We start from the raw sequence: 26,280 nt of genomic DNA, 5'->3' as shown, positions 1-26,280 counted from the left end.
TACTTTTCAAGTAGAAGGTGCCATTGGATACTCCTAAATAGAAAATTTCCATTTTTTGTACTAAGGGCCACCACATGGATTGTAACGCGCACATGTTACCGTGAACAATAAATGTGTTTATTTAATGCCTATCCAACGTTTCGGCCCACATTAGGGCCTTTCTCAAGGTCCTTGAGAAAGACCCTAATGTGGGCCGAAATGTTGGATAGGCATTAAATAAACACATATATTGTTCACGGAAATGGTGTGCTGGTCCTTCAATTGTGAAATGCACTTTTGTGAGTACATTTTATGCAAGTGCATTTTTATCTCATTGTATTATAATCTGCACTATTGGTGCTCACCATTTTTCTTTCTAATAAATAACAAATATATGATTTTCCATATAAACTTTCTGGTTATTTTTAGACCACAGATGAACAATGAATATTTAACACATAACACAACATCATCCTATTTCAAATTATACTACTTGGCTCATCAAAATTGCAAAAACCATAGGGAAAAAATCAAACTTACCAAATACTATTTAGAATGAAAAACAGCTGAATAAAAATGCAACCAAATGGAAGGATTCCACCCATGATGATCCCAGGTAATGGTTTAGTAAAAAACGATTGCGCTGGAATTTGCCGAGGTATTTGATTTGTACGAACTGGGTGTTCAGTAGGCTTTAGAAAGAACCGAAAATGGTTATAAAGATAAATGGAGGAATGTAATATTGGTCACTAACACCAATTGTTTTCAGTTCATTCACAATGCGAATAAATGTTTGCAAAGTGAACAATTCTGCCTTTGAAGACACTTTCCCCTCGTGCCAGTAGGATATTGATTGTGAATTGTGTTTGTAATAATACTTCTTTATGAAAAAGTTATGTTTGCTCCAAACGTTTATGCCACTTTCAAGCATGTGAATAATATTACACTGTGACATGCACATTTTTATTCTTATTTGTGCGCAAATTTGTTCTCTTTGCAAATTTTATTACACTTTCCCCAAAATATGCAAACATAAATATTCTACCATGTTAACTGCTCTATTTCAGATATTTCTGTTTATTAACTTTATTCACTTTTAATTTATACTGTTATCCCAACAACAAACACTAAAGACCAACACCATTAAGTAGATCTCATAAGTCCCTTACTGTATTTAAATAACAGTTAAGAATTGTTAGATAGTTTGTGTGTACATATGTATTAATATGACATATAATATTTCTAATTGATTTTGCTTGTTCTGTGAACCTTTCTTCTCTCTCCTACACTGTTTCATAGGTCTACATGAAAATATCACAAATAACTTACCAAACATAATTAAACACTCTGATCCAATGGCACACAAGCAAGTCACAGTAAGTGCATGGTTCCAACTTAACCAGCACAGCAATCCCAATTAAATAAATATGCAGCTAGACCATGGTCAGTGCATTATTCAATGTGGCAAAAGCAGATAATAAAATAATAGAGGATTGGCAAACCAGACCCCATATGTGAAAGAAATATACTGGTATAGGACCTGTTATCCAGAATGTTCTGGACCTCGGGTTTCCCCAATAGGATTGTTTTGCATCCAATAATGATTAATTATATCCTAGTTCGAACCAAGTACAAGGTAGAGTTTCATTACTACAAGGAAAAAAGGACATCATTTTTAACACTTTGAATTATTTGATTATAATGGAGCCTATGGGTGGTGTAATTTGGAGCTTTCTGGATAATTGAATGCCGAATAATGGATGCTATATCTGTATTACATTTTAAAATACATGGAAGAGGTGGAGGGTTAGAAAAAAGAGCTGTGTTCAGTAAGCATCTTCTTCTCCATAATCCCACCACTATCTAGGAGCAGGCAAAAAGAACATGCACCCTGTACTTGCAAGAAACCAATTAGCAGCCTCATGTCCCCTAGACTGTTGTAAGTTACCATCGGTTTGTGCTCTATAATGCTATAAATGCATAAGTGGTGGGTTTTTGGGTAGAAGATGACACCACAGAAGGCAGACGATGAATGCTCCAACAACCAAAGTGAAATAGTTACAGTATATTCTACACATTTTATGGGGGCCTTTATCTACCCCTACAGAATTTTAGCAACTTATGAATACAGAGACTCAAAATGGTGTTGAAATACATACTCTTTCTTTAAATCCGAAGTAAGCCCCAAGAAATGTTAAAGGCACAGAAATACCAAACCACATAGCCAAGATTGCAACTAATGTGCCAAAAGGAATTGCTGCTGATGAGCCTTTCTCCCACAAAATGATATTCATGACAAAGAAATCAGCAAATATAATCCTATAATCAGAAAAAAAGAGAGAGAAAAGATAGCAATATTTAAAACTTATTTATTGTGTAGTCTTAGCAAATAAAAAAGAATGAAGAAATCGACAATGCTTATTTACCTACCTGGATATCTACCTTAGCATGTAGACTTTGTTCAGGACTAAAACGTATAATCACATCACAGAAGTTGTTGAATAGTGTCTGGTGCGATTCATGACAGCTTGCCATTTCATCTCAGACCACATCACATTCTCTAAACCCCTTTTACAGTACATATTACAAAACTCCACCCTTCACAATCCTAATTATGTGACTTTTGAAAGCAATTGGTTGCTCCATATGGGCAAAGAGTAAAGACTTATGCAATCAAGACATTTCGGGGGCAGATTCACTAAAGGGTGAATTTTTGCATGCAAAGGCTCTGCCACACTTCGCGCCACTACGTTAGGTGCAAATTCGCGACCACTACGCTAATTCACTAAAATGCGAAGTTGCAAAAGAGATCCTCTAATGCCCACCCTAAAACAAATGTGGCATGACCCTCAAAAAAATGTTAAAACAAAAGGAAGGAAACTCTGGCGATAGAGGTAAAGTTCTCTAATAGTTTAGTGAATTTGCGGAGTAATGATCGTCGGCCTGAGCGAAAATGAACCTGGTGAGCGCAAACTGTGCTAGCGATGGTCTTTTTCACTAGCGAATTGTCTTCTACTCCTCTTAGCGATGGCAACTTTGCCCTTTAGTGAATCTGCCCCTTCATGTTGTATTTGCAGATCTGTGTTTTCCACATTGACATAACTGGCTGTTTTGTGAAAATGAGGGACATTAAATCCTAGTGAAATGTTAAATGTCTCAGTTGTAACACAACAAAATATAAAAAAAAACTGCAACACTATATTTAAGTTTTGGATTTACAATAGCATTATACTTTTTTAGTGTATTCTACAAAACTGTTTTAGGGATCTATACTGTACATACACTGTTTGCAGCAGGGAAGAACATTTTAGGTGTAGGAAGAACATGCAAATACAGAATAAATGACATGAGGCTAAACACAAAATATGTGAAATGGAAAATACTTACCCAGGACATAGAAGTGCTGTCATTAACACATTTGTTTTCCATTTCTCCCCACCAAATGCTGCAAGTGGAATTACAGATCAATATCAGAAATACACTAGTCTCCAGGAATAGCTTGGTTTTCTAGGTCATTCATTATTACTGTGATTGTTACTAGATCCTGTGCAACTGTGGCATTAAAAAAAAAACAACAACAACCACACAAACTTATAAAAGGTAAACTTTAGATATAATAATGCTAGTTATCACAGTCACGTCCCTAGACAGCTATAGCTGATATAATACATATAATGCAGTTGATGAAAAAGTTTAAAGTGTCTGTATTTCCAAGTCATTGGCAAATTATCATTTTTATTTATTCGCTTGTTGTGGTTGAAAATAATATGTTTTATTTAATTACTGAGGCTAGGCAGACAATCAGAGTTTACTTTAGTAACCTCACATTTTATAATCTACTAAATTATCCAATGAAAGGTATAATCTGCTGTCAGTTGCTAAATTCCATCTCCAAACCTTAAATTAGTCATCTCTCTAAGCTTTCTAGCCTTGTCAATATCAGGGTATTCTGCCACAAATATCAAGGATCCTACCAGAAATCCTTTTATAGCTCTATCTTAATAGTGCACAGCTGTCCAAACTGGCACGGGTCAGCTGTATGACCAGGGCCGGATTTACATAGCGAGCGCCCCTAGGCCCACTGCCGTTCATCTCCACTGTCCTCTCCCCTTTATTCATGCAATTTTTCATCATCGGGTCCAGGGCAATGGGGATTTGCGCACGGGAAATTTAAATATCTATTGAATCTCCTGTGCATCTCCAGTGTTTCTGAACCAATGTGGGTGTGGTGGGGCAGCATGCCGCCCCCTAAAATCCTGCCACCCTAGGCCCGGGCCTATGTGGCCTTTCCACAAATCCGGGCCTGTGTATGACACTGTATAAAAAGCCAGTAACCAAAAAGGTGAAATAATGGTAAATTGGTCCACAACGAGAAAAAATGTTGGACAGCACTGCTTTAGGGTAATGATGTCAATCGTCTGAGATCACTACTTATTGTTATTTGCAATTGCTGGACTTTTGGATAACTGACACACATTTGTGGCCTTAACAGTTGTATTATTGGGATTTAGAAAGCAAAGAAAAATATAATTTTAGAAAACTAGCATTTATTAAACATTTTTAACTTTTGCTTCAGAGTTTGCTTCAGAAACAAATACTAGTCACATAAATAAACTTTTAAACAGTGGAAGCACATCTGTAGGGCCTATTTTTCACTGCAGATATATTTTTATTATTTAATTGTTGATAAGCCTAGTCATCAGAAGGGTTGTCCTAAAACCTTCCTGTCCAGATTTCCAAATTAGGCAATTCAGACAGAACGTTGTGTGTGGCATCAGCCAATCACTATTCACGGTGTCCTAACCCTGCCCCAGCTACCACCAACCCACAAAAAAAGGTAACCCACCTGGCCCCTGACCCCAGCCACTCCCAATGTTTTCCACCACTTTCCTGCCTGGACTTTACAGATTTGAAAGGTGGCAACACTACACACATATATATAGGATTAATACTAACTATATAATGTACTGTCTATAAATATTTCTTGTAAGCTATGCAAACAGTTATAAACAAAACTGGTTTGTACTAGTGACCCTTTAAACCATGACAACTTTCCTTCAATTCAGAAACAGATGACTTACTTTTATACAACCTGGCAGAAACATATCCAGCAGGAGTTCCCAGTAAAACCCATAACACAACAGAACAGGTCATTAGAGCGCCTCTATTAGCAGGTGACAAAAACCCTAGACAGGCAAGAACTTGAGAGATAAACAGAGATTATTATTTTTAAGAAATGTAAAATAGTGTACAATTACACAGCAGATGCACCGAACAGATGATACTCAAATGTAATTATATATATGGTCAAACAAACAGTCATAATATAAATATTCTAATGGTGCAAATAACATACTTATTATATTCTGCTGATTATATTTAAAATTTTTACCATATAGTTATTTTTTAGAAGTTATTTTATTAAAACGATTTAATAATTTGTGTGTGTTATGCATATAAAATAGTTTTTAATGAAATAACTTCTTATCTGCTCCTCTTGCTGTCGATTTTCTGTGGCTTTTAGACTCTCCGGGTATCTTGGAGGAACCCATAAATTGTAAATTATCATAAAATAACAGATGCTATACTGAGAAAATATTTTTTCTAATTAAACCTACATTGTGCTTTGCTCACTGCACTTGTGCACGTACAGGTGTCCTGTGATATCCTTAGTAACACAACCTAATGGAACAGTGGACTTCCTCATCCAGAAATCCAAGAATGTGGTTGAAAATGAAAATGTCTTATGCTTTATGGAGAATTAACAACAATTTAACTAATTCTATCTGAGAACTGAAGTACCTTTGCATCGCTCAGAAGAGAAAAAAAAAGTCCTAAAAAGATTTTCTAAATCAGTAACTGGAATGCATAATATCAATGGAAAATGATATACTTTCCATATTACTACGACAGTGCACCAACTTTCCTTCCCATACAACTCACAGCATTATCTAGCAATCAGCTGGTGTCAGAATTATCTGCAGTTATTGGATCAATACCACCTGGCATTCTCTTAAATAAAGCAGGTAAGAAATATGTTGTAGTTTGTAGAATGTAAAGAAGAAATTGAATAAACACTACAGCATGTAACTATTCATTCACCTGTTGTAGATATTAACAAGCAGCAGCTATTCTATAGTTTCAGACCTACTATATCTCATTTCATGTATTGACATTATCTTCTTTCAAGAATGTAGTGGCATGTGTTTCTACATTCAATACCTAATTTCTTTAACACCCTGCTCATTCATGAGTGCTTCTACATTTGTTTCACTGCCTAAAACAGTATCAGACCCATACTGAATGATAAATGCTCTCGAGAGTATAAAGAGGACCAAGAAAGCCCCAAGAGCACACATATTATTATTAAGTGCTCATCAGTATTATGTTTAGGAAGACACGGTTACTTACATAATGTAATAAACATCATAATGAAAATCTGGGTCCCTTGTCCAAGGAAAACAGACAGTAACATTCCCTTTTTGGGTGGTCTAAATATATCTCCATGCACCAGTTTCCAACCAAATTCTTCCTGGGCATCCTCCTGTGTGTGTTAATTATTAGAAAATGATACTTATATCCCATATGATTGTATACAGAAGGAGTGTAAACAGCATTGCAGCAAATGGCACCTAAGAAAACTTAATGTAGAACATGATTAATAGCCTGGTCAGGGGTTCCCAAAAGGTAGGATGGGATCTATCAGTAGACCTTTAGCTGGTGATCACAAGACACTATGAGAAGCTTGGCTAAATCACCCTCCTGTTTCATGCTTTTCATTCAGATATTTATTATACTAAAGTAACCTAAGAAATAGTGTGCTTGTTAAATATAACAACATACATTTTCTCATAAATCAATATCTAAATCATATTTTCTAGAATGCTAACAATATTTTATGGATGTAGATCATAATGGGACAAGATCACTAAAAGTAGACCTTGCAATAGTAAAGTATGGGCACTCCTGAACTAAGTGATAAAAATGGTTAACGCCTATGCCCTATGTGAAATAAAAGGCACTAAAGTTAGCCTAGGAGCAGTAACCTATATGTTTATTGAAAAAGTAAATTGTTACTAAGCAATACTTGCCCTTGGAATTCAAATGAGCTCTAAGCTTCAAAAGCGAGAACACTATGCAAGTGACTAATGGTCAGTCCCAACCCAGCTACCCCAGTTGGTTATATAAACAACACTGCTGTAAATATACTTACAGAAGATTCAATTTGGTTGTATCTGGCAATATCCTTGTACAGAGTTCTTAGCATAATCATAGCCACCATGCCAGACAGAAAGAGAACAATTACAAGGGAATTCATGATACTGCAATAATAAAATATAATTAGGTGTCACTGCATTTAGATCAGGAATATGGTCAGAACAGAGAAAATTGTTTTTGTTATATGTGCATAAAGCTGTAGAAAAATTGTAAGAAAAGGGTCTAAATTAGCCTAGCAAAAATGCATTGATTTGAATAAGAGACTGTAATATGAATAGGAGAGGGCCTTAATAGAAGGACAAGTAACAAAAAGTAGCATATTTTTTAGCCTTACAGAAAATTTTAGGTGGGGTCAGTAACCCCTGTTTGAAAGATGGAAAGAATTTATCAGGCGACAAATGATAGCGATGTGGTAATGGCGGAGCTCATCCCATGCATATCTGTCGGAGGGGAGGCAGAAACACTAGTGCAGAGAGCGCAATTGCGCTCTCTCGCAATAGTACAGCCGAATTTCCGGTTTAAAAAAAGGTGCAGGAGCGGCTCTCTGGCGCTGCCGCCTGAGGCGAGCATCTCAGCTTGCCTCATTGGCAGAGCGCCCCTGAATGTGATAGAATTAGAAGATGGCAAATAATTAACTTAAAAATAACTTAAAAATAAAAATGAAATAAATAAATAAACATAAATAATGAAAACCAACTGGAAAGTTGTTTAGAATATACCATTCTATAACATACTAAAGTTTAACTTAAAGGTGAACCACCCCTTTAAATTTAAGAAGAAATTTACTTTAAAGGGAACTTTCTGCTATTATGTTTAGAATTAAGCACCATTTTACCTGAACCACTGTATGTTTGTGTGTGGCATAGATTCCAGAATATAATCCCAACGTGATGCCCATTTAATGGTAGTATTTTCCTACAGAAACACAAGTAAACATATTTGATAAAAGAGAATATTTGGATAAAGATCTAAGCCTTCAGTGTAATGTTACATGGAAACCTTAGATATTTATCACCACTCCAAATGTCACTATTACAAAGAGAAGTATGTACAGTAACTTTGGAGTGAAAAACAATAAACTGGATCAGAAGCTAGCCCATCATACATCATCCATTTTGATATATTTCTAAAGGATTTGCAGTATGCAGGATAAATTGCTGCAACAACAGTGAACTATAGTTCTAGAAGTTAAAAACTATGAACTTAAGCAGTACATTATCCTGTGCAACGGTCTGTTTTCGAACTATGGACTTCACTTCCAGGAGAGGAAGGGGATAGTAGCTCAATGACAAATGAAAATGGAGTTTCAGTAGTTGCAAAACATCTTACAGAATCTCTTCACAACTATGGGGTAAATTTACTAAGCGGCAAAAATTTACCAACACTTGACTGGCGAAGTTGCGTCAAGGGCGCCGAACGCTGGCGATTTTTCACTAGCGTTACTTCAGCAATGCAAGCAAAGCAAAGATGCGCCAGCGTTCAATTCTGCCTAGCGCAACTTTGTTAGAGGTCTTCACTCAGGCTAATTGTCATACGGCGGGAAATGTAAAGTTGAATGGACGTATATGTTGCAGCAAATACATTACATTACACAAGTCCAGGGAACCTTAATAAAGAAAATAGAGTTGTTCGCCCTTTAGTAAATCTGCCCCTATAGCTGATGAAGGATTTTCAGGTTTTAGTTCAACATCTGAGTTTACATTACTGTAGAAAACACAGTAATATGCTTATTGTAACATTTTACATGATGATAAACATCCAAAAAATGCAGAATGTGGATTTTCACTCACAGAATCATCAAAATCATTAAAACATCTTGATTGTTGGTATATGTGGCATATAAACTTAGTGTATGTGAAGATGGTTGCTGCAATTAACCCAGAATTTGGTTTCATGTCATTACATGCCATTATTGTGGAATTTTTGCAATACCACTATTTAATACCCTAGGGTCACATTTGTCTTGTACTGCGGCCCAACCACCAGGGTAGCAGCAGGTATGACTGCACCCAGCCCCCCACCCCAGCAGTGCCTTCAGATTTGCTACGAATGCTTCAAGAATAAAGGTAAGAAAGTGTACGGAGCATGTGTCCTAGTGGGGGGGGCAGAGTGGGGGGGGGCAGACTGGGGGGGCCCAAGTGCAGTTTTTACACTGGCCCATAGTCTCCTCACTAAGCCACTGTTATTGTAGTTGGTCCTTTAGAAAAAACAGCCTGGCTCATTTAAGCACATACAAATGTTCGTATTTGTCCACAGGTGTTGGCTACGCAATATGTTGGCGCTATATAAATACATGTTAATAATAATAATATATAGCATTAAAGTACAATTTCATAAAAATGCAATATGAAGCGTCATGTGTGACATAGCTCTTAGACTTGCACTTTTTTGTAAGCCTCTAGAAGACAAAATGTATGAAAATTACTTGGTTTCATATTCTTAGCCTATACAATCTACAGCCAAGTCAATGAATATTGGCATTTAGTGCCTTGCTCAGATAACAAATTTGTAATGATAAAAAAAACTTACCAGAAATGTTACTGAATATGAATAGATTACTTCCAGTTCACTAGTGAGTTCTTGAGGGATTTCCATTGGATGAGCCTCACAGTTTAAATTATCTTTACTAGGGTGTTTATAGCTAGTGGAACAAAAAGAACACAAACAAAAAGATTTAAATTTAAAAAATGTTTAAAAAAAAGTTTGCATCTGTTTATCCAGTACAAAAATTTTTAATTTTAATTTTTAATTTGGCAGTCGAATATCGAGGGTTAATTAACCCTCGATATTCGACCCTTAATACATCTGCCCCCTAGTGTATGGGACGATTCAGCACTAAAAATGGCCGATGTTTGGGTGCCTTCAAAGGCACCCGATCAAAATTTTCCGTCCAGCCCGATCGACTAGCCGACCGATATTGGTCGGCTCTTTTCCCACCATACACGCACCAAATATCATGCAAATATTTGTTTTGTACAATATTATCTGTGCGTCTATGGCCACTTTTATTTTTATAAACTGTAATAAACAACACATTTTCACTATAGCATGGTAACAATATACTGTATTAAAATGCATACAAAATTTAGGTGCAAAGGAAAGTGTTCTCCACACGGGTTTTGAAAAATGTACAAGAGATTCATCGGTACGGAAAAAAAACACAATGTCTGTTGTCAATTCAAAATCAATATAGTGCCATGGCCCACCAGTACTAAAGATAAGCTACTTTTCATTAATCACAGATAAAGCAAAAAATGGTGGATTATAAATCTGGTACAAGGTGTTGAGCACAGCAGTGGTAAGTACAATGCAGACCTGTCCTTAATAGCTAATATAGGGAATCTGTTATTTATATGGCTCCTTAGCATCCTGTACACACTTGTGCTCACTAAATTGTGTGTCTCTGTGATGTGCAAGTTAGGAAGCAGGAAGGAGGAGCGAAGGAGTGTAACTATATGCTCCCTACGGTGAGGCTTCAGCTGCTGGAATAACACCATAGTGTACATGCTCCCTTGGAGAGCTGGTCTGCCTAAGGTCACATAGAGTTGAAGAGAGCCATATTGAGACAGGAACAGGAAGTGAAGAGGGGTGCCAACTGGTGATGTTTCACTCAGCAGGGCAGCCAGTAAACCAAATGGGAAGTCTGGGGCATGCAACAGACAATGATTAAGAGGCAAGATGAAAACATAGGCTGACAGTGATGGTGGGCCGGTTGAGGTTGCCATGGCAGTCACCTGCCCTCTACCTGGAAAAGAGATCCCATCCTTAGTGACAATAAGTGGAATGGGGATATAGATCAATGTCCTTGTTCACTGTCTCCAAATACACTGGAGATCTTCTACTGTATAGCCATCTCCAAGCCTGAAAAAACTGATGGTTGAGGAAAGTGGACAAGGCAATTTAATTCCATTGTCCAGCTACTAAATCCTAATACCCATAGTGCCTGTGTCTCCATATCTAGAAAGAGAAAATACACTGTGGAAAAAAACACCCTAAACTTAGCATACTTCTCCTGACTTATTATGCACACATGAGGCGCGCAATCATAAATGAAAAAAATTTAAATAAATGTTGATGATATTCTTTTCTTCAGAATTTTAGAGACCAGTAGCATAATTATAGTTAGTGTGCTCTAACATTTTACCTTTTAGTCGCCCCAAAATTTGAATATTAATTTATTTTGAGCACATATTTCCATTTTAATTCAGTCAGGTTTCTGAACTGGACGTCTGGGCTGCCTCTATCTGGCTGCACCTATTGACCAATCAATTTGTTTCCTTTCCCCCCCCCCCTAAAATTAAGGGATTTTGTATCGTACAATGACAGCACTGTTTGTTCAGGTTTTTTCAGAACAAAATAGTTTGAAAAGCTATAATTCCATATGCCTCTACTTGTGATGATGGGGGTTCAACATTCAAGCTATTTTATTAATAAGTGTCTTAAAAAAAAGTAACATTTTTGACAGATGAATGGAATAATGAGATTTTCCAGGAGATCAAGATAGCATTTTCAGCTGCAGGAGAGAAAGAGGCAGAGCAGGAATAATAATTATTAAATACTATAGGAAATGAAGACCAACTAAAAATGGGAATAGAATCTAAAGTAAACTTCACGTTTAAGAGAAGCCTAATGCCAAATGATTTTACAGCTAAGCTTTGTTTAATTTTGGAATATAAATATGCCAAACAATCACATAAAAGTACTGCCTATTTATTTTCAGTGATTGATGCTCCACCAGGATATTGCTTTTGCCACATAGGACAGACAATCCTGGAGAACAGGATAACTCGGCTCACTAGCTCAGTAGAAAACATGGTAATGTTTTAAATATAAAGGCATTAATACAACAGACTACATATGTTTTTTGTCAAAAAGTGTCAAAATTACCTTTTTGGTGTAAGTCTTGCAGCAACAAGACGTGCTCCATCCCAGTTTTCTCCATTTCCACTATGATAAGTGATGGCAATATCAACATGATTGAAGAGGTAGAAAGTGTCTTTTTTGTTAAATTCAGACTAAAAAAGAAACAATAAAAACATTTTCAGAATTACCTTATGCACTAATTTCAATATATGTTGGTATGCAACAAATGTGTCAATATTTCATAAGCAGAAATGCCAGTATTTAACAGCAGTTATTATATTCTGTGCCATAAAGGCAACATTTATAGAAAACTGATATGCAGACAGATAGGCTTTCAAATATCATATTTCAATTTCCTTGGTCATATTATGTAAATAAAATTTTATATATATATATATATATATATATATATATATATATATATATATAATATATATAATATTACAGTAAGAAGTGCCTTCAGTGCCCTGGTTAAAAGAAAATACACTCAAACATATGTTCAGTTATTGCCATTTTAAAGCAACCAAGCATTTCTCTTATTTCTTATGATCAACAACTCTTGCTGATAAACTGTAGTGAATAGATTAAATACATATAAATCACCCACTTACACTGATTACACAGGCATCTTTTACTCTTCCATCTGGAGAAACAGCACAACCTATAGGGAATCCCGGACTGCAGTATTTCTGTCCTTCTCCCACATCATAACACCAAGTTACTGGCATATTGTCAATAATCCTGCAAAAACCCAGATACAGAAAAGAGGCACTTGCTAAAGCACAGCTGAATTGCTCTTTCTACAAAATTAAATCAGAGGGGCACTAGACAAATGTTCAACCATAATGGAATATTTAAACCCAACAAGTATGAAATGCTATGACAAAGTAATACATAGCAAGCATTAAAGGGACAAAATAATCTCCTTCATCATTGATATAATGAATAGAGCTAGTGCTGAACATTTTGCCTAGTCCTAAGGGGCCACACACAGAGAGATCCGCTTGTTTGGTGCCAAATGACAAGATCTCTCCCCAGTATGAGGTGGGCGATATCGGGCTGATCCAATTGTATTATAATGAAAGTTATATGGGTGGTCGGATCGCGGGATTTTTATCCCTGCCTGATCGGCATCTGGCAGACTCTCGGCCAGATGTCGATTGGTGAAGCCCGTCGGAGGGCCCCATACATTTGCCAATAAGCTTCCAGTCAGCAGCTTTTATGGGCCCGTGTATGGCCACCTTAACTATACATATGTGGGGTTTTCAATTTCTTTCTCTAAACAGGGCAAACTTAGAAAGAAAAAAAAGAAAGAAACTAAAGCCACATTCTACTTCCTGATCCCACAGTGCAAAGTCAAACAAACCAGCAGTCCACTGAGAAGTCCTCTGTATAAATAAACCCCTCCCTTTCCCCAACTACAGCCTGTTATCTTTTAATATAAAGAGCAGCTCGTTATACAGAGGGCTTCTTAGTGGGCCACAAATGGTAATAGGTTTGTTGTCTATCTGGTGCCTGATTTTGGCATGTGGTTGATTCGGGTGGTACAAGGCATGACACAACTGTCTTGGTAAATAATGTTATTAATGACAAAATTAATGGTAGATGGACAAGCATGAGTTCAAGGATTTAAGCTCTAAGATTAAGGAAAGGTCTTCCAAAGTCATTTTTACAAAAATATATCTGTGCCACATGCAACAGTGATAAACTGAACCTCGATTGAAGGATATCACATCACTTACAATTTCTACACTATTAATTTGATGTAAGATAATTTGTAAGCAGACAGAGATACACTTTGCACCTCATTCATAATACTTGACATTATGGTAATCGTGGAACAAGTCTGACCTTAAGCTTAAAAAGTGCAGATATTTTCTATTTATAAAGGCAAAATGATGCATTTTTGTACTTTTCACTTTGCCTCTGTTAATGAGGCCCAGTGAAGGTAGGTGTCAAATATGCTATACCCTGGAGCCCCCTGAATGCATTTGAAACAATCTTCATATATATCTGTAGCTTTATTATTAGTTATGAAGTGTCTGGACTAAATTTTAGATGATAAAAGGAAGCTTGAACAGAAAACCTCTAAAATCCTGTACTTTATGTCAAAATCAGAGCTTTACCAGTGATGTTGATAGTTTAGCTGTATTCCTTTCTTTATGAATTCCAGAAGGTGCATATTAACCATGGGATGATAGATCTTGGAACAAATCATCTTGCATGTCTGGTTCTTATTAAAGAAAAACTGTAAATATAAATATTACAAAAAATTAGCAGAGTTTTTATAACACAACATTTTCTCAAAAAGATAGTCAGATTTGTTCATTCTAATGAGCTTGAATATAACAAAAACAGGTGTATTGTTTTACAGATATATATATATATCTAGGGGCATCGCAGGTCACAGTGATTTCGGGGGGAAAACAAGAAAAAACACTTGATAAAAAAATGTTGTAGCGACGCCCAATGCTACACCACTGGATATAGCTAGAGAGAGAAATGGGGAATCAGGTTGATACTATTGTCTATAATTCATAGTCAATGGGTATTTTAACCTTGTATGGCGATGATTCAATCCTTTCTCCAAAAAGAACTTGTCCAAGATTTTCAGAGGGTCGCCTTTCATTCTCATCCTTACAAAAATCAAATCTAAGAATGAAAACAAATACAATTTGTTGCAATCTAGCAATTTCCCCCATAAAATTGCTTAGCAATAAAAGTCTTACAGGCGCATAAACTCAATCACAAAACTCAAAAGCAGGAGGTCAATTAGCAACACAGAACCTTTACCATTTCCACACACCTCTCTTCCTTTAAAGGAACAGTAACACCAAAAACTAAAAGTGTTTTAAAGTAATGAAAATATCATGTAGTGTTGCCCTGCTCTGGTAAAACTGATGTGTTTGCTTCAGAAACACTACTATAGTTCCTATAAACAAGATGCTGAGTAGCAATGGTGGAAATTGAAAAACGGCTATATGGCACAGGTTAACTAATGGATAACAGATAGCATTATGTTCTTCAGAGCTTGAGCCTTTTCTCCTTTGAATAGCTGCCTCCATGGCCACACAGCAGCTTATTTATATAAACAATAGTAATGTTTCTGAAGCAAACACAGCAGTTTTACCAGTGCAGGGCAACACTGCATTATATTTTAATTACATTAAAACAATTTCATTTTTTGATGTTACTGGTCCTTTAACAACTAAAGCAGGTATATTTTCCTGCAACAGCAACATATGTGAAACCTGCAAATACATCAAGTTGCTATACCAAATACACAAAAAGTCTACACCATTTGGAACTACTATTTGTGTGCTTCATCCAATGTGGTATATATGATTACATGTAATAGGTGCTCTACAGAATATATATATATATATATATATATATATATATATATATATATATATATATATATATATATACATTGAAGAAACAGGACAAAAACTACGCACAAGGATGAACCATCACAGACATAAGATCAATACCAAATCATGTGGGGTTCAATTTGATGTTAATTCATAACTGAGCACTTTATATATTCGTAATTGGTTAGTGATTACTATTCAGTAATCACAAAATAATTAATAGGTAGTTAAAACACTAGAGGAACCGCTGAACGTGTGAGAAGCAATTGGGGTTCTTTGTTCACTTCTGTCAAGACCGCCGGGAGCGCGAGGAGTCGCGTCCGCTCCCGGCGGCGAAGATTCCAAGATGGCGGCGCCCAGGCAACCCACGTGGGTTCCGACGCCGGCGCCGTGACGTCAGCGCGGCGCGACGGTCGCAGGCGCGCTGACGCTGGCGCAAGGGCGCCAAATTCAAACATAAAAGGACGCCTGAGGCGCCAAGATGGCGCCCGAAAATAGGATTCTGTTCCCTGAGAGTTTCCTGGGTTCCCTTGCTGTTTTCCCTGCTTATATCTGCCTGATTCCTTGTTGTGACCCCTTGCCTGGACCTGGACTTCGCTGATACTCTGCCTGCCATTGACCCCCTGCCTGGCTCTGGACTTTGTTTGTATTCCGCCTGTCTTTTGACCTGTGCTTGGACTTTGATTATTCTCTTGTCTTACCCCTGGATACCACGACCCTGATCCCTCCTGAGGGGCTTCCTCCTAGATCCGGACTACTCCCCAGAGGGGGCTCCCGGCTCCCTGACATTATTTTCGGGCCATGGATCCTTCTGAGGAAGCCACACCTCATGTCGGACGAGCGCTCCGCGGACTGGCATCCCGCATGGAGGACTACGAAAACCAGCAGGTTCGCATTGGGCAAGCACTCGATGTCCTGCTAGCTCAAGTGCCTTCTACGCCCTCCGCTGCTCCACTTACTGGAGATCCCCCCATGGCGGCAGCCTCTACGAACGCAAGCTACCCGACAGGTGAGCCTCGCATTCCACCTCCCCCTCGCTTCAGTGGGGACCCACAAGCCTGCAGGGGATTTGCCACACAATACCAAATTCAATTTGAGTTCCAACCCACACAGTTTCCAAGTGAGCGTTCCAAGGTGGGTTATGTGATGTCTCGATTGGAAGGCAAGCCACTGGAGTGGGCAACGTCTCTTTGGGAGAAGAATTCCCCGGTGACTTATGATGTTAAAGACTTTCTCCAAGCTTTTCGCACAGTCTTTGATGCTCCAGGTCGGGTTACGAACGCCCCTGCCCGTCTCTTGCAGCTCCGGCAGGGAAGCCGCAGTGTCAATGAGTACGCTATAGACTTCCGAACACTGATGGCGGAGACTTCCTGGTGTGATGACGCTTACAAGGCCGTATACTACCAAGGCCTATCCATCCGCATCAAAGATGATCTCGTCTCCAGAGAGACTCCTGACACCCTGGAAGGACTGATTGCTCTATCTATTAAGGTGGACATTCGTCTCAGAGAACACCAGGTGGAGAGAGAGCGCAGCAGATGATTTTCTCCCATGTTGGCCCCTCGCTTTCAAAGGCCGATTCTACAAGCACCCACTGTCCCTGTGACTCATGTGTCCACGTCTCCCCTGGAGGAACCTTTGCAAGTAGGAAAGGCTCGCCTCTCCGAGCAGGAAAGACTCCGAAGACGTATGGCAGGTCTCTGTTTGTACTGTGGTGGGCATTCCCATTTTGCCAACGCCTGTCCTGCCAAAGCCAAGAGTTTTGTACCCCGAGGTATGTCTCAGGTTTCTCATGTAGGGGGCATCACTCGAAGGCCTCAGGAGAAGTATCAAGAAAATTCACGCAGACTTCTCCTTCCTTTGCAGATTCACCTGGCAAGTAAGTCTGTCTTCGAAAGGGCCTTCCTTGACTCCGGAGCAGATGGCAATTTCATGGACGCCTTCTTTGCCGAACGCATGAAGATTCCCCTGCTTCCATTGTCTTCACCCCTGCGAATTACCGCCATAGATGACAAACCCCTGGAGTTTGAATTCGTCACAATGTTCACGGCGGAACTATCTGTACAAGTTGGGGTGCTGCATCAAGAAAAACTTTCTTTCTTCATCATTCCCTGCCCTTCTACTCCAGTAATATTGGGTCTTCCGTGGTTACGTCTGCACAACCCCACCATAGACTGGTCCACTGGGCAGATCTCTCGTTGGAGTTTATTTTGCCTGCAACATTGCCTTCCGCCAAGACCCCTTGAGAAGGTGAATGTCTCCACTGCGGAACTAAAGACTTTGCCCTCCACTTACAAGGGATTTTCCGATGTGTTTTGTAAAAAGTCTGCAGAGTTCCTTCCCCCACATCGCTCCTACGACTGTCCGGTTGAACTCCTGCCAGGAGCTATGCCCCCCAGAGGGCGCACCTACCCTCTCTCTCCTGCAGAGACTACCGCTATGAAGGAGTACATCCAAGAAAATCTCCAGCGGGGATTTATCCGCCCTTCTACCTCTCCTGCAGGGGCTGGGTTCTTCTTCGTGGAGAAGAAGGACGGAGGCATTCGGCCTTGTATAGACTATCGGGGTCTGAATAAGATCACCGTGAAAAACAGATAACCTCTGCCCCTGATTGCCGAGCTCTTTGACCAGCTGAAAGGGGCAAAGATTTTCTCCAAGTTGGATCTCCGGGGGGCCTACAACCTCATTCGCATCCGGGAGGGTGACGAATGGAAGACGGCATTCAACACTCAGGATGGGCACTATGAATATCTCGTTATGCCCTTCGGCCTATGCAATGCCCCTGCCGTCTTCCAGGAGTTTGTTAATGATGTGTTCCGAGATCTCCTAGGAAGGTTCGTAGTCGTATACTTGGACGACATCCTGATCTTTTCCAAGGACCTTGAAAGTCATCGCTCCCAGGTGAAGGAGGTACTCTCTCGTTTGAGGAAGAACTCTCTCTTCGCCAAGTTGGAGAAGTGTGTCTTCGAGGTATCCAAGATCCCCTTCCTAGGATACATTATCTCTCCAGAGGGATTTGAGATGGACCCCGTGAAAGTGTCGGCCATCCAGGAGTGGCCTCTCCCACTGAGTACCAAAGCAATCCAGAGATTCATCGGATTTGCCAATTATTATCGACAGTTCATCCGGGGGTTCTCTTCCCGTATTGCACCTATCCTGGCCCTCATCCGGAAAGGGGGTAAACCCAGCCTGTGGCCTCCATCTGCCATAGAAGCCTTTCAGTCCTTGAAAGAGGCCTTCACGTCCGCTCCTGTTCTCCGACATCCCAATCCTGCACTACCCTTCTGCATCGAAGTTGATGCTTCTGAAGTCGGAGCCGGAGCTATCCTGTCTCAGAGACACTCCACTGATGGAAAATTGCACCCCTGTGCGTTTTTCTCCAAGAAGTTCTCATCCGCAGAGCAGAACTATGATGTCGGAAATCGAGAACTCTTAGCGGTCAAGCTTGCCCTTGAAGAATGGCGTCACCTCCTGGAGGGCTCTGAAATTCCTGTCCAGATTTTCACAGATCACAAGAATCTGGAGTTTATACAGTCCCTCAAGAGGCTAAATCCCAGACAAGCCAGGTGGGCCCTTTTCTTTTCCCGATTTAACTTTGTTTTAACTTATCGCCCAGGTTCCAAGAATCTGAAGGCCGATGCCTTGTCTCGTAGCTTCACTCCGGTGGACCGTGACCCTGAGAGGCAGGAACCAATCATTCCACCAGTCAAGATCATTGCCTCTCTGTATCCCCAATTTGCCGACCAGATTCTGGCTGGGCAGTCTTCGGCTCCTCAAGATACTCCGATTGGCATGGCCTTCGTCCCTCCAGAACTTCGCCTGGCCATCCTGCAACAAACCCACTGCTCCAGGCAAGCTGGACATCCTGGTCCGGCCAAGACCCTTGAACTCTTGAGGCGCCTAGTCTGGTGGCCTGATATCCGCAAGGATGTAAAGGACTTTGTGGCTGCTTGTAATGTCTGTGCCACTTCTAAGCCTAGCCATTCCCGCCCCAGCGGGTTGTTACAGCCTTTGCCGGTTCCCTCTCGTCCGTGGACGCACCTCTCTATGGACTTTATTGTCGAACTTCCTCCCTCCGGTGGGAATACTGTGATCTGGGTTGTCATTGACCGCTTCAGGAAAATGGCCCATTTCATCCCTTTGAAGAAGTTACCCTCTGCGGTGGAATTATCCCAACTCTTTATTAAGTACATCTTCCGCCTGCATGGTTTCCCGGTGGAGATCGTCTCCGACAGAGGCACCCAGTTTACCGCCAAGTTCTGGCGTTCTCTATGTAAAGACTTGGGAATAACACTTAAATTTTCGTCTGCCTACCACCCGCAGACGAATGGGGCAGCTGAACGTGTGAACCAAGCCTTAGAACAGTTCCTGAGGAACCACGTGTCTCTTTGCCAGGACGATTGGTCTGACCTCCTCCCGTGGGCGGAGTTTGCTCATAATAATGCATGTCATTCCTCCACAGGAAGGTCTCCATTTATGGTGGTGTATGGACAGCACCCTCAAGCCTTTCCTCAGGACTTCGTGTTGTCGGACGTCCCGGCTGCAGATGATCTGGCAGCCCATATGCTTGCTATTTGGGCTGCAACCAAGTCTAATCTGGAGAAGTGTGCTCTAGTCCACAAGACTTTCGCGGATCGCCGTAGAAGGCCCTCTCCTCCCTACAAGGAGGAGAGGGCCTCTTCCAGGAATATTCGCTTGAAGGTGCCATCTCCCAAGTTGGGTCCGAAGTTCCTGGGTCCGTTCCCCATCTTGGAGATAATTAACCCTGTAGCCATCAGACTTCAACTCCCACCAGAGATGAGAATCCCCAACGTGTTCCACGTCTCCCTGGTGAAGCCCACCATCTCTAACCGTTTCTCTGATGTCCAATCTCCTCCTCCTGCCGTCTCTGTGGAGGGTCAACAAGAATTCGAGGTGGAGAGAATCCTTGATTCCAGAATCTCCAGAGGGTCCCTTCAGTACCTCATCCATTGGAAGGGCTTTGGCCCCGAAGAATGCTCTTGGGAGGGACACCGTGATGTGCATGCTCCTCGTTTGGTAAGAGACTTCCACTCCAAGTTTCCCCAGAAACCAAGTCCCGGTGGTCCTGAGGCCCCCCGTGAGGGGGGGTACTGTCAAGACCGCCGGGAGCGCGAGGAGTCGCGTCCGCTCCCGGCGGCAAAGATTCCAAGATGGCGGCGCCCAGGCAACCCACGTGGGTTCCGACGCCGGCGCCGTGACGTCAGCGCGGCGCGACGGTCGCAGGCGCGCTGACGCTGGCGCAAGGGCGCCAAATTCAAACATAAAAGGACGCCTGAGGCGCCAAGATGGCGCCCGAAAATAGGATTCTGTTCCCTGAGAGTTTCCTGGGTTCCCTTGCTGTTTTCCCTGCTTATATCTGCCTGATTCCTTGTTGTGACCCCTTGCCTGGACCTGGACTTCGCTGATACTCTGCCTGCCATTGACCCCCTGCCTGGCTCTGGACTTTGTTTGTATTCCGCCTGTCTTTTGACCTGTGCTTGGACTTTGATTATTCTCTTGTCTTACCCCTGGATACCACGACCCTGATCCCTCCTGAGGGGCTTCCTCCTAGATCCGGACTACTCCCCAGAGGGGGCTCCCGGCTCCCTGACAACTTCACAGAACACTTCAACACTATAATCAAAATAACAGTCTTCAGGACATGAAGGTCTTACTCTAAAAGGGAACTTTAAAATTGAATGAGAAAAGAAGATCTATGAATTCAAATATATGCAGTTATTTAACACATTATGACAGAGCCTTAATTTAGGGTCAGGTTTCATGTCACACTATGTGACCTCCAGACCCCTGGACTATTTATAACCCCACCATAATTCATTTTATTCATTAATGTATATCTATCTATCTGTAACTTCCTAATTTATTGCCCATGAATACCTTTTACTGATCTAGCAGTATATATGCTGTGCCTTTCCAGCTTTCATTTGTACTTTGCCTGACGAAGGGGCCTTGGTGCTCTGAAAGCTTGCAATGTATTTTTATTGTTAGCCAATATAGGTATCACTTCTACAATACTTTTTGCATTTGTTTGTTTTTTTATTTGTTATTTCCCCCCCCCCCATGTAATACAACTACTCGATAACTAGATCTATAACTAAACTTGTTTATTTTATGTTGCTTATTGGCGGTCAGCATTACAGTGTACCTAAAAAAGTTTAGCTGTGTATACAGAGTTGCAGAAAATGTTGCCACTTTATTAATAAATGCCAATAATAACAATAATCTTTTGCTGATCATTTAGATCCTTACTTACGCATCATATTCGTATGGAAGAACAGATTCTACAGAATCCAGTCGATTTACAAATAATTCAATTTTGGACTAAAAGAAAAGAAGATAAAATATGAGAACAGAATGTTAAACAATGTAATTAAGACATCCCCAATAAACATCCCCAATATTTTGTATGTTGCTTGCATAAGCTTGTGAATTGCAAGGGCGAAATCCTCTATTATTTTTTAATTAAAAAAAATATAATAGAGGATAATAAATAGTAAGTACATGTATATATTCATATCAACGTATGTACAGAGAGACAAAAATGCTTACTCTTTATAAACTATAATGGCAATTTTGTTGTTAAAAACTCTTGTATACCATTTTTGAGTACTTTTGAGGGGGCATTTTCTCTTCACTCACCTCTTGACAAAAATGAACACTATAGATTAAAGGTTTATAGCACAGGTTTGCAAAAATCCCAGTTTGGCTGAGAATTGGTAAGAATGACCATTTTTAATTCTAGATACACCTAAAAGCATAGCTTGAAGGTCAACTGGGGGGTGATTTTGGGTGAATCTGTTTATTTCCCAGAATTTCTTGTAACTATGGCTGAATGACTGATATGATTATTTTTCCATGTCTGCATTTTAAGTGGGATTTAAAGTTTGACTCCTTGGGGGGATCCCTGCCCAAAAGTTGGACATTCAAGGAGGCTTGAGTCAAAAAAGTATGACAATCACTAGGATAAAAGGATTAGGTCATGTTCACAGTTTTCAAATACGGAAACAAAATAATTACTTGTTTAACTGCTTTATATGTTTTACTGTTTATCTAAAATTAATTCATTTGTTCCCCCTGCCCCCTCATGTTTCTCAATAAAAGCTCAGTAAATTTGGTCACTGACTGTCTAGCTGCGACAGTTTGAAACATAAGTTGATGCAATTCTCTTATACTTAGGGGCAGATGTATGAAGGGTCGAATATCGAGGGTTAATTAACCCTCGATATTCGACTAGGAACTAAAATCGTTCGACTTCGAATATCGAAGTCGAACGATTTAGCGCAAATCCTGCGATCGAACGATCGAAGGATTATTCCTTCGATCGAACGATTAAATCCTTCGAATCGAACGATTCGAAGGATTTTAATCCAACGATCGAAGGAATATCCTTCGATCAAAAAATCTCAGGCAAGCCTATGGGGACCTTCCCCATAGGCTAACATTGACTTCGGTAGCTTTTAGCTGCCGAAGTAGGGGGTCGAGGTTTTTCTTAAAGAGACAGTACTTCGACTATCGAATGGTCGAATAGTCGAACGATTTTTACTTCGAATCGTTCGATTCGTAGTCGTAGTCGAAGTAGCCCATTCGATGGTCGAAGTAGCCCAAAAAACACTTCGAAATTCGAAGTTTTTTTAATTCGAATCCTTCACTCGAGCTTCATGAATCGGCCCCCTAATGTTGTAAAAGTTGCTTTGTAACTAGCTACATTAATTGAGGTCAAAGTTTCATGGAGACAACTTGTCATAGACAAGATGCAAAGTAAATGAGTGTCAGAGGATTAGCAGAGAATTCTCAGGTCCACATAGTGCTGTAGTGACGTACGGGTTGAGAAAAACTCTACCCGCACCTTACCTTAGTTATATACCCGTGCCTGCCCCTCACGGAAGAGGGTGGGGCACATGAATATATAAAAAGGAGCGAGTCTGGTGGAAGAGGGGCACTAGGAGGTCTCAAACTTTGTGCGGTAGTAGACCCAAACCTGCAGGTTCAGGTCGGTCCACACATCACTACTGTGATGCCCTACTTCTGCCACCAATAAACTGCCAAGATTAACATATACTAATTAGTTGGTTTAACACTGGCTGAGTACATAATGTTTTCATAAAAAGTGTATTTACACTACAGCTTGTGTTTATGTGCTTCTAAATTCTTTCCATGGAAATATGTTCTTTCCATTACTGGTGCTGAATTTAAAAAAACAGTAATACTGTTCTATTTGTATAAACACGCACTAGCCTTAGTAATGCCCTAATGTTCTTTCTGGACAATAAGATCCTATGTAGGGCTATATTGTGCAGCCTCTTGCTGAGTCATCCTGGCCAAGTTGGCAGTTGTTTCAAAATTCTCTCCAATTGTTGACCAACCTTTTCAAATACCTTCCTAGACTTATAGACATCTATAACCCTCAGAAAAAGTTTTCAGTCTAGGCAGGGTATACCACACACTTCAACAATAAAGAGCAAACCAGTGATAGCTCCCCTTCCTGGCCACTACCCGAGAGCAAGCAGACAGGGAGTAAGGGACACAAGTGAGTAGGTGGACAGGTTGGGTAGGGGTTGCAGTACATGTCAGGTCCCTCAAAAGATTTTTTTGAGAAGGAGGGGCAGTGTTGTATAGTTATACCACCAGTATGAAGCACACACACACAGTTTCAAAGCAGAAGACCAACACTTCAATTATCTTCAATGCCAATGATCTTCTTTATTAAGCCATATCAGTATGTGTCTGACATTTAGGTCCCTATTAAGATCAGTATAGGGACCAAAACATTGGATGCATAGTGCACAAAGGCACTTTTCATCAGTTTCGGACCGGGATGCCTGGGGCCCACCAGAAACCCTTAAACCGTGGGCCCACTTTACAACCTATTATTCCTCCTCTCCTCATTCAACCTTTTTTCTCTACATACTATACTATATTCTTCCATTATTAAGCCCCATAAAGAAATAGGGAATGACCAAGAAATAGGCCAAATGGTTAGAAGCAAGAGAGCCCACTGACACCTGGGCCCACCGGGAGTTTTCCTGATATCCCAGTGGGCCAATCCAATACTGCTTTTCATAGACTGTGTAAACTTTTCTAGCATTTTGTAACTACCTTGTCAGCAGTGTAGAATCTATGTTGCTTATATGAAAAGAGTTAAAGTAAATAATAAATTTCACATATATGCAAACTATGGCAGCAAGATCACATTACTGTCCATACTACCAAGACACCCACCATCAGTTCATTATAAGTGGTACAACTCTACGGCGGGGATCCAGTAGAAGTGTGGGTTTGTGATGGCATTATCCTTGTGTGCTCCTAGGAACTAATCATGTGCTCATACTGAGAGTAAGACATTCTTTTATATGGCATCTGCTTTAACATAAGCTCATAAGACTGTCTCCTTGCACTATGGCCTGTGACCCTTGAACTGCACAGTTTGACCCTTGTGTTCTTACCTTGCAGTTGTCTGTGCTGTTCCCTTCTCTGCAGAAACTTACAGGTGCTAGACCAGGGAGGTAGAAGCTGGTACAACAGCTTATGCACAGCACCACCACAAAAGACAATAAGTGCTTCTTCCCTCCCATAGCTTCTCTCTTGCTTGCAAACCCTTGCTTCCAAGATCAGTATCATAAACCTGACTGTGGTTCAAAGAGCAGCAGTGATGGTAGTGGCTTCTGTGTGACACGACTTGCTGCTAGGGGCTTGGTGCAACGTAGCTGGTGACGAGGTTGAACGCAGTGTGCATGCTTTACACTAAGATGTACCACATAGCCTTTGGTGAACTCACTGTGCTAGGAATGCACAAAAGTCCATGTCTGTCTTTTGTAAAGGAGTCGTGACAACAGTGTCAATTCATATTGTATACAAAATTGTGCCCTGCTTCCTCCCCATTCCAAAATCTTGTGTTACTGAAAAGTCTTAATCACACCTCCTCTCATAGTAATCCTCCTACGTGTAAGTGATTGTTCAAAGCTACAACATACTCACTCTGTTCTGCTCCCTCCCCCTCCCTCCTGCTTCCTCCCCCTCCCTCCTGCTTCCTCCCCCTCCCTCCATCCTGCTCCCTGATTCCTCCATGCTGCAGTATTCTACCTGCTCTCTACCTGTACAGGCCTGGATTGGGATTCAGAATAGGACCAGTCATTTCAAAAAGCCCCCCAACAGGACCTATAAACAGTGACGGTCTATGGCACCTTACAGCAGCCCCTCTGGCATTTGCCAGAATGTACAGTTTGGGCCTGCTTGTAAGTGACTGTTCCAGGATGCTGAATACTTTTCTCCTTTCTGCTCCTTGACTCTGCCAATCTGCAGTATTCTACCAGCTCCTTTCTGATCCCTGATTCTGCAGTATTCTACCAATCTATCCGCTCCTTTGTGTTCCCTGATTCTGCCCGTCTGCAGTATTCTACCAATCTACCAACTCCTTTATGCTCCCTGGTTCTGCCAGTCTGCAGTATTCTACCAGCTCCTTTCTGCTCCCTGATTCTGCAGTATTCTACCAATCTATCCGCTCCTTTGTGCTCCCTGATTCTGCCCGTCTGCAGTATTCTACCAATCTACCTGCTCCTTTATGCTCCCTGATTCTGCCAGTCTGCAGTATTCTAACAGTCCCTGATTCTGCAGTATTCTACCAATCTACCTGCTCCTTTATGCTCCCTGATTCTGCCAGTCTGCAGTATTCTACCAGCTCCTTTCTGCTCCCTGATTCTGCAGTATTCTACCAATCTACCTGCTCCTTTCTGCTCCCTGATTCTGACATGAAAACCCTGCTGCCACCAGCACTGGACACCCTACAGTTCGCATACCGTCAAAATTGCTCAACAGACGATGCAATAGC

General features: G+C 40.7%; 1 protein-coding gene across 1 annotated transcript in view; it reads right to left on the bottom strand.

Annotated features, from left to right (window-relative positions):
• LOC108700184 (transmembrane 9 superfamily member 2) overlaps positions 1-25,469 on the bottom strand; it is a 39,040-nt gene extending 13,571 nt beyond the window's left edge. Inside the window, exons 1-14 of the mRNA XM_018233135.2 lie at positions 24,899-25,469; positions 21,709-21,776; positions 14,619-14,712; positions 14,187-14,308; positions 12,672-12,801; positions 12,085-12,212; positions 9,727-9,838; positions 8,033-8,112; positions 7,193-7,301; positions 6,391-6,523; positions 5,061-5,180; positions 3,367-3,424; positions 2,139-2,298; positions 520-671 (exon numbers count right to left, since the gene is read on the bottom strand). Coding sequence (XP_018088624.1) covers positions 520-671; positions 2,139-2,298; positions 3,367-3,424; positions 5,061-5,180; positions 6,391-6,523; positions 7,193-7,301; positions 8,033-8,112; positions 9,727-9,838; positions 12,085-12,212; positions 12,672-12,801; positions 14,187-14,308; positions 14,619-14,712; positions 21,709-21,776; positions 24,899-25,027 — 1,595 coding nt within the window. The 5' untranslated portion in view covers positions 25,028-25,469. The remainder of the gene's footprint in view (positions 1-519; positions 672-2,138; positions 2,299-3,366; positions 3,425-5,060; positions 5,181-6,390; positions 6,524-7,192; positions 7,302-8,032; positions 8,113-9,726; positions 9,839-12,084; positions 12,213-12,671; positions 12,802-14,186; positions 14,309-14,618; positions 14,713-21,708; positions 21,777-24,898) is intronic.
• Positions 25,470-26,280: the final 811 nt, after the last annotated feature.

Source organism: Xenopus laevis, chromosome 8S (genome assembly GCF_017654675.1).
Source record: "Xenopus laevis strain J_2021 chromosome 8S, Xenopus_laevis_v10.1, whole genome shotgun sequence".
In the NCBI taxonomy this organism is placed as follows: Eukaryota; Metazoa; Chordata; class Amphibia; order Anura; family Pipidae; genus Xenopus; species Xenopus laevis.
Note: the sequence above shows the minus strand (reverse complement) of the source record. Positions and strands in the feature narration are given on the sequence as shown.